Source organism: Medicago truncatula, chromosome 2 (genome assembly GCF_003473485.1).
Source record: "Medicago truncatula cultivar Jemalong A17 chromosome 2, MtrunA17r5.0-ANR, whole genome shotgun sequence".
NCBI lineage: Eukaryota > Viridiplantae > Streptophyta > Magnoliopsida > Fabales > Fabaceae > Medicago > Medicago truncatula.
In genome coordinates, this window is record NC_053043.1 from 49,450,254 (window position 1) to 49,459,355 (window position 9,102).

At 29.1% G+C, this 9,102-nt stretch overlaps 1 protein-coding gene across 2 annotated transcripts; it reads right to left on the reverse strand.

Moving 5' to 3' along the window:
• Positions 1-1,683: 1,683 nt before the first annotated feature.
• LOC11433445 (auxin-responsive protein IAA26) lies at positions 1,684-5,778 on the reverse strand. Of its 2 annotated transcripts, none has more exons than XM_024777261.2 (7): positions 5,559-5,778; positions 5,147-5,220; positions 4,714-5,060; positions 3,036-3,325; positions 2,606-2,756; positions 2,071-2,135; positions 1,684-1,964 (listed from the first exon to the last, which is right to left on the reverse strand). In XM_024777261.2, exons 3-7 carry the CDS (start codon positions 4,983-4,985, stop codon positions 1,933-1,935), a joined length of 810 nt encoding a protein of 269 aa, XP_024633029.1. In that variant the 5' UTR covers positions 4,986-5,060; positions 5,147-5,220; positions 5,559-5,778; the 3' UTR covers positions 1,684-1,932. The 2 variants fall into 2 exon arrangements, with proteins under 2 accessions (XP_024633029.1, XP_003597669.1); XM_003597621.4 differs by lacking the exon at positions 5,559-5,778 and adding an exon at positions 5,319-5,466.
• Between the last annotated feature and the right edge of the window lie 3,324 nt (positions 5,779-9,102).

Consider the following 9,102-nt stretch of genomic DNA (forward strand, 5'->3'; position numbering starts at 1 on the left):
TCCCAAACAAAGCATTAGTTAATTACCCTATAGTGAAAATTGTTCCATCATGTTCTTCTAGAATCGTGGGAGCTAACACTCTCATGCAGAATTCGTGTATAATATATTTTTTTACCTATGACCCTTCTTTTAGACTTTAAAAAAAAAAACGAAAAGGAGGAGATGGTACAAGCTAAATTGCCAATCATCATGTTTTCCATCTTGTCTTGAAGTGACGGTGGTGTGCATTATGGGAGAGGCGATCTCAACCGTTGACTTTTTCGAAATGATATTAAAAATGAGTGTTTTTATCATGTACAAATTTACACATGTTAAAAAAATTAAAATGGTAAATTTAATTTGGAACTTGTGCATTTTATACTATTAAATATGGAGTCTTTTAGTTGGCTGAAAATGTACAATATTACACATGTTAGACAAACTTTATTTAAAATAATGAAAAGGATGCAACAAATATTTTGCATCGGATTATAGTGGAAGGAACCATGGCCTGTTAGCTGCATCCTTATAACTTGGGCCACAAAATAGCCCAATAAAAACAAAGGCTTATGAAAATTGATGTTCTCATCCGTAGGTGTTTTTATGAATGAAAATGTTTGTGAGGTTATACTGAGCAACCCCGACGACATACATAACATAAGTGTGATATTATATTATGAGTGATGATACATGTACCACCCCATGTGGCAATATACCTTTTACATCCACACAAAATTCTGACACGTGGCAACCTGGATCCCACATAAATAGAAGATAAAGTGTAGTTGTGAGATGAACTTACCAAAATATCCCTAATACATGGGATGTACAATGAGGTGTAGGAATAAATGATGTTCATATAACATTTTCCTTATATTATATGGGCAGCCATCTAAGTTAAGTTAGGCAGTACACCACTCAACGACAACGACCTATCAACTTGCTTTCTAGTTTCTACGATGCAAATCCCCTTATTCTCCATTTGTTAGATGATATATTTTGCTAACCTATTCTCACTTTATTAAAATAATTTAAGTTTCATTTTAGATCCCATTTTCAAAAGATTACTACCATATTTAACATATTCTTTTTCGGGATATTTTAACCTATTTAAAGACGGTAATAATGAAAGTAATTACAATGTATCATTTAAATGTGCTCTTTAAAAACCTTTATTTTACTAGACCTATTTCAACACATCTTTTTTTGTTTGTATTTAAATAAATAATCCTTCTTATTTATTTCTAAAAGTAATATGACAGACTAAACTCTGTAAAATGTTTTTATAATTATCATATAATTTAACGATTCTCACCTAAATCAGAGTTTTTTCACAAGTAGGAATCAAATGGATATTACACACACCAACTACTTGCCCTACATGTGATAAATATGTTCTTTTTACAGTTAGGCTCATTAAAAAATTCATTCATATTTTATCAAATGCAATAGTAAATTGATTTAGTTTCTCATTATGCAATGCAGACAACTATTAAGAGTGCTTGGTTATGAGTGGAAAGGGTTTCACAAGTTAGGGTTTAGGGTCACACATTTATAGGTCAAATACATTAGTTATTCAATGTATCTAAAAATTTTGTTTGCTTGTAAATGTGACTGAAATGAGTATATTATATCTGCAATTACGCTCTGAAATTTGAGATTTGTTTAATTATTGTCAAGATTTGAGAATCTTATAAATCAGAGTTGAGAAAATTACCATGAAGTTATAAAACCCTGATCTACAAAATGACTTCAAAATACAAACCAAAACAAGTTAATCGTTACTCCACAGTAAATCAAGAGTACACACATCCGTAAAGTTTTCCTTCCCTATTTATACAAAACCCATAAACATTTCAAATCTTTCATTCCAAAAAAAAAAATCATACACATTACTTAGTTGTAATGTAAGCTACTACTTCCACTCAACAGCACTTTCATTTCATTGCCAAATTAAGTAGATATCTTGTCTTGCCTAGTACCAACTGAAAGAAAGTAAAAAAAAATATTTATTCAAATAAGATGTGTAAATAATAACGTAGCTAAGATTTTCTCAATTAAATCATACTACTATAAGATTCCATGACTCACGTGTAAAAGCAGAAAGCTCTGTACTCTTCAACACTCGAAGCCTCTTCACTGTTGATACAAACATGCTGCCAAACACATACATTAAAAAAATTAAAATAGCATATAATATAAATATTTCCTACCAATAATAGTTTTCTAACAATAATTAAATCACACTAGTTAGCATGAGGTTATTTATTACACTACAGTTTAATTGTATTATTGCTAAGAGGGGACAGTAGAACAAATGTTTTCTTGTGACAAACAGACATGTCATGGCATGTAGTGCTACAGATTTATTCGTAACACTTGTCATAAATAATGTGGTTACCTATAATTAAATAATATTAAATAGTACTAATTGTGAAGCACAAGGAATCTAACAAATTGTTATTGCAGTCTTTCAGAACAAAATGCCACATTGAGTGATGGAATTGTAATATATTGCTATAAACTATATAATATAATACTATCATGTTGATTAAATTGATTAAACTAAATTAAAATAATAGTACTATAGCATAAGATTAGGAGTGATAATAATGAAGATGCTTACTGCCATGGGACATCACCAACAAGCATCCTGTCTCCTTCATTATCCTCATATACAAGAGTATACTCTCCACTTCCATCCAATAATCCAGTAATCACTTTCTCTTCCTCTTCTTTCTTGTTATTACCACCACAAGCAGAGGAATCTCGTTGAGCTATATATAGAAGTAACAATAAATAAAAAGACAAATATAAGATAATATAATATATGTATCAAAATGTACTTTAAAAATGGTAAATAAAAATTCAAAGCAATATGGTCAAATTAGAATTTTTGCATTAGAAGAAAATTTGCTTGGTGAACAAAATTGACCTTAACTATTAATGGGAAAAAAAAACGTAAATAAATAAAAACATTGACCACACCACGGTCCAAATGAGTACTATGATTGAATTTAAAAAAGGTCACACAATATTAATAATAATAATAATACCTTTAAGGAGTCCTCTAAAGAGGTCATCCACAGCTGAAGAAAGATTATCATAGCTATGATAAGCATTGAGATCAACTTTTCTACCAATTGGAACACCATCCATGTTGATCTTAACAAACAAACCTTTACCATAGTTGTTGTCAATAGGTTTTTTACCAGCAGAAACATTGTTGTGCATGTCCTGTTGAGTCTGAGATTCTGGTGGTGATGGCTTAGAACTGCTGCTAGTTGCAAGATTCTTCCTGAATGAACGAATTGGTGGCCAACCCACTACTGGTCCAGGAGCAGTTCTGTTTTTTGGTGGGGTCCATTTACAAAGTTAAGCATGATAATAAACAGTGAAACTTGTAGGAACAAAGCTAAAAGTTAAAAAATATTAAAAAGATGCTGTCTGTGATAAAAAGATTATTTTGTTTATCCTATTAGCATAACCCTTCAAATCCCAAATCCAAATCAAATAGTAACCCTACAGTTAGGCAAATATATTATTTTTAAATTTTAGTCCCCAAAAAATTATTATTTAGTTTTAATCCTAGCAAATATACCTCTATTTATATCAAGTTTTGTTTTAATTCTTGCAACAAAAAAATATTGTATTAGAATTGCTCCCTGTAATCTATTAAATATTTGATTTTTTAATCCCTCAAAATAAAATAAGGTCTTAGTTAAATTTAACAATAACAAATTAAAATTAAACTAATTTCACAAGGATTAAAACAAAACAACATTGACCAAACACAATTGTATTGACCAAACACAATTGTATATTTGTAAGGACTAAAAGTAAAAGTATACTTTATAGGGACTAAAGGTAAAAAAAACTCAAGATATAGGAAATGTTAACTATCTCCCCCCAACACACTTGTTAAGGATCTTAAATGGTAATAGGGTTCAAACGGTCTCTAGATATTACAATATATTGTTCATACCGGTCGAGTTATACTAACAAGTACAAAATTTATGTATTTAATACATTAAAAATATAAATATTTGATTGTTCTTAAAGAATGATATATTAATTTGATATTCTTATAGAGGGTCCGGATACTCTTGAGCAAGACCCAAATGATATATATATGCAAGTACAAAATGCATATTTAAACCAAAAAAAAAAATTAAAAAACAAGAACTACAAATCGATATACCCATTTTTAAATGATGAGGGACCAAGGAAAAATTAAAACTAATAGTATTAAAATAGATAGACAATTTCAGATATTCACATGGTAGTATGTCAAACCAAACCCCAAGGAAAATATAGATAAAGAAGCATCATAATAAATAACAGATAGCATCAAAATCAGATGTAGACATCTCTGAATCAAACATGGCTAGGAAAGGATAACAGAACAAAAAAAAGCTACTAGTACATGGTACAAAGAGATATCATGGCTAAAATATTTGCCAATATATTTTGTGTGTGGATGAGGATTTGCATGTTATAAATGGCATGTAGTAATTAATAATGGAAAACATGGTATTAAACTCTTGCACTAAAAAGTGAAACACTAGATCTATTTACACATTAAAAACTAGAAGAAAGAACCAGAACAGAACTTGCATGGACCACAATAGTAGGAGAAAAAAACAAACTAACATTGTGAATGAATATTCTCTGTCTTAAAAGTAAAAAAATAAATAAAAATAAAAAACTTTAGATATAGAAAAGGTATAGTACCTTTTCTGAGAGGTGTTGGAAACAGCTGTTACTTTGTTATTATCACCATTCTGTAACTCTACTCTCTTAGGACAACAGGTTTGTGATGATGAAGATTCTTTGTTACCTCTCACATGTTGAAAACCATTGTTTGAAGAAGAAAAGTAGTTACCAAATGAGATTCTTTGTTTGTTGTGGGTGTGAAACCAGTCTTCAACACCAGGTGGACCAAGCCTTAGTTCAAGCTTTCTTTCCTCAGAAGATTCTCTTTCATTCCTTGACATCTCATTCATCACTTTTGCAATGAACTCAAAATGAAAAACAACCCTTGTTTCTATGTATTCTTCAACAAATATGAGAAACTAAACCTAGGAAAATGAAACAAAAACATAGGTTAGAGACAAAAAGCTTTTAAAAAAAGAACAAAAAAAGAAGATAGGTTGAGTTAGCATACACTTATGTGAGGTAGCTAGGTTTGAAGTGTGCGAGAGACAATAGACAATGAACCTTAAGCGGTACTTTTGGTCACTGGAGAAAGAAAAAAAGGAGAAAAGAGTGTCACAAAGTAAGTAAGAAGAAGAGAGAATAGAAATATTATAGAGCAAAGAAGAAGAGAGAAACCCTACAAAGGTAGAGGGAGTGATAATAACAAAGGATTTGTGATCTAGCTTTGTTTTGCTTTTAAGTCTTTTTATTTGCACGCTTAGAGGGTCCTATATTCTCTCTCTCCTCTTTATAATAAAGGGAGAGATAAAAAAAAAAAATTGAGTGGTAAAAAAAACTATGGAGAGAGATTCCAAAGCAACTCAACTCAAGTCCCTAAAAACAGAAAATAAGAACATAAATAAAGCACGCAACCAAATTACCTGTGGCTGTGAGATATGATATGAGGTCTCATAAAAATAACAACAACAACAACAACGTTATAGTAGTAGCGTAGGTTGTTTATCACAGGAAGTAAAGCATTCTGTTCTGTTCTGTTCTGTGATGTGCTGACCTCCTCTAAAGATACTCTTCCTCCTGGCTTTTTACACACACTATACCTATGTCTTATAGCTCCTATGTGACTATGTCCCTTCCTTTCCCTTGTTACAATTTCAAGCACATTACCCCAAACACCTTTTTATTAGTTCCCTTCTGTCACTGAAAATGACTTCTTGCAATCTGTAACTTTATTATATTTTCTCCCTAATCCACAATTCACACACTCAATTTTCATTACTTTTGTTTTTCTTTTCTTTTTGAGTCAAGTAACTTTTCTTTACAATTCTTATTTTCTCCCTAATCACCTTTTAGGAGTATTTAGTTATGTATGATAAGAAAATCTTATTTGATTTTGTGTAGACAAAAATTAATTTTAAATAAATTGATTATGTAAAATTAATTATGGTTAAAAATAAGTTAAAACCTAAATTAATTACTCATTCCGATCTCAAACGTAAGCAACTTTTTACTTTTTAGATTCATTCAATAAATGATGCATGTGGTTTATAATATGAACTACATATATCATTTATTAAATGAATCTAAAAAGTAAAAAGTTGCTTACATTTGAGAATGAAGTATGTAATTTGACCCAAAAAAAAAGATATATTTATTTAAAAGTATGTTAAACAATGATTTGAATATTAAAATCAATTTTGAAATTAATTTCTAGTTTCAAATACAATTAACTTTAAAAACAGTTAATTCTACTCGATAACAACCAAACATATCAAATTTAACTAGTCTTTTATTTTGATAGAGTTAGGTGATGGAAAAATTGAGACATTAATTTCCTTAATAATCTGAAAAAAAGTTGTGTGGTCCTTGTAAAGGAGTAAGAATCCTTTTTATTTGAAAATAAATGGAAATTGTCATTTAAAAAGAGAGACACACAAAAATTAAATTATAGATTCTACTAAGTTTTTGTTTGGTTCAACTTTGAATATAATTGATTCTAATAGAATTGATTCTGATAAAATTGATTCTGACATAATTGATTTTGAGATAATTGATTTATGTTTGGATACAATAATGCAGAATTGATTAAACAAACTAAATGTTGTTTGGATAGTTTTTATCAAAATTGCTTTTGAATGTATAATTACTAAAATGGACATAGCTAAATTCAAGTAAATGTGCTTAGTCCAATGTATATGTAGATCAATATTAAATGTAGATATATTATTTAATTTAAATAAATAAATTTTCTATATATTAATTTAAAACATAAAAAATACAATCATTAAACTAATTTTTTTTACAAAATATTTGTTCATATATTTTATATTTTTTGATAAAATATATTTAAGTTAAATAATACTAGAGTTAGTTGCCAAAAATGATAAAATATAGCGTAAAAGAAATGTAAAAGAAAAAATACAGTAAATTTGAATGGGGACACTGTAAAGAAAAATTCAAAATTTGGTAAGTCATGACCATAAATATTTTTCAGGGGCTAATTTGGTTTGTTAAGTTTTCTAATTAAATTTGGTTCATCAAATTAAATTACAAAGCAAAAAGAAGGAGAATTGATAAAGGGCAATAAAGGAAAATAATAGGTTGTAATAATCAAAATAGAAAATTTAATGTAGAATTGATTCTAGAAAAGCTAGAAGCTAGAATTTGTAGCTTTAAGGATAATTGCTTTTGGAGGATAGAATCAATTCTTAAAAACCAAATCAAACACCATAAAAACTCATTGTTTCACTTTTGAAGGTTGTAGAATCACTTCTTGATGTTGAAAAGCCAAACCAAACAGGCTCTAACAAGTTGGTTCCAACAATGCTTGCATCTATTCTAGGCCGGAGACTTATGTGTTTCGGTTGCTAGATATGATTAAATTTATTTGAAAAGTGCTTTTTAGAAAAACATTATGATCACACGTGTTTCTTCTATGAGTGAGATCATAAAATCATTATGTATAGTGTCAATTGGCAAATTCGTCTAAAAGTTGTTTGATTGTGGTGTTCTGTTCCTAGTTTTCCTCACGTTCGGATGGGGTTGGATGATCCTAAATCCTAATAGGAGATTAGTTAGTTTTCTGGTGTTGTTTTAACTTCGCTCTTGTTTTATTGTAAGTGAGATCCTTTTGTTTTGTTTTGTTTTGGTTGGTTTGAGTATTTTTGTATTCATTATCGGTATATATTTGTACTCTTTTTTATTTATATATTTATATTTATAATTTAAAAAGAAAAAAATAATATCATAATCAACTCTTGTCTCTCTAAAATTGAAATCAAACATACACTTAAATATGTTTAGCAGTTATTGCGTATATCCATCCAAGCAATTCTTTAATATAATTGATTTTATCTCCTTTATTAATATTAACTTAAAACTAAAATCTAAAATTTATTTTACAACTAACTTTAAAATAAATATATTTAAACACAAATTTTTTTTATTTTAAATAAGTTACTTAAGATAATTATATTCGAATATGTTGAATATTAAACATGAATATCTCTCACAATGGAGATTCAAATTTTGGTTTGCCCCACTATATGTGAAAGTTTAATCTCTTCTTCTAGATCTAGTCCGTATTGATAAAAACAAATAGTAACTTTGAATTCTACTTATTTTTGAATAAAACCATTTTACAAAATCAATTATAAATACTCCATATAACCAAGAGAGGGACACTGGCATGGTATGCTAAAAGTCCAAGCTGGCACTTGACACAAAGGGACATGGTTTTACTAGACTAGTAGTAACTAATCATGTTAACTTAAAACTGTTAATTGGTTAATCAAAGATTCGTTTAGTTGGATAAGATAGTTCTATTATGAGATAAACACAAATTCTAGGGCTAATTTTAAAAATTATAAAAAGTAAAAACTTTAAAAATTTAGTTGCTTTTTTGATATGTCAGAAAATTGATGGATGGGATAGCAATGGTTTACTTTTTAATTTTTCCTTTTCCTAATTTGTTTGTATTTTAAAAGGGAGAGGATTTGCATGATCCATAGTTGCAGGTCTTGTGCAATAAAAACATGCAGATCCCATGATCTTGTCTCCTCTGTAGTGTTTTTCTGCACTCTTTCCTGCTCTCTCTCTCTCTCTCTCTCTCTCTCTCTCTCTCTCTCTCCACACACTCTCTCTCACTTTTTTTTCTTCCCACATATCCCAATATAATGATGATATCACAATCGAGAAAGGAATCTGCTGTAGCACATTGTATCGTGTGACTAACAACATCCTGCTGCTCATCTTGCCGTTCGATTAGTGTTGGTATTTGTGTTGTCTACTTCTAATTTACTTATAAAACTGACAAAAAGTTTCTTTTTTATTTTTATAAATAAGTTAAGAATATGAAAAAAAGACAACTCTGAAATGAAGTCTGCTCTTCACAGCTCAAAGGAGAACTACTTTTGTTGCTTTTCTTTCCAACAATTTACATGTTTTAATTATTACAATTTTTTTTAC

Excerpts from the sequence above, each read along its gene's own strand:
- LOC11433445 (XM_024777261.2), bottom strand. The coding sequence starts at position 4,985 with ATGAATGAGATGTCAAGGAATGAAAGAGAATCTTCTGAGGAAAGAAAG. Across the intron at positions 2,757-3,035 it reads CTTTAGAGGACTCCTTAAAG|CTCAACGAGATTCCTCTGCT; the intron begins GTATTATTATTA and ends TTCTATATATAG. Across the intron at positions 2,136-2,605 it reads GTTGGTGATGTCCCATGGCA|CATGTTTGTATCAACAGTGA; the intron begins GTAAGCATCTTC and ends TGTGTTTGGCAG.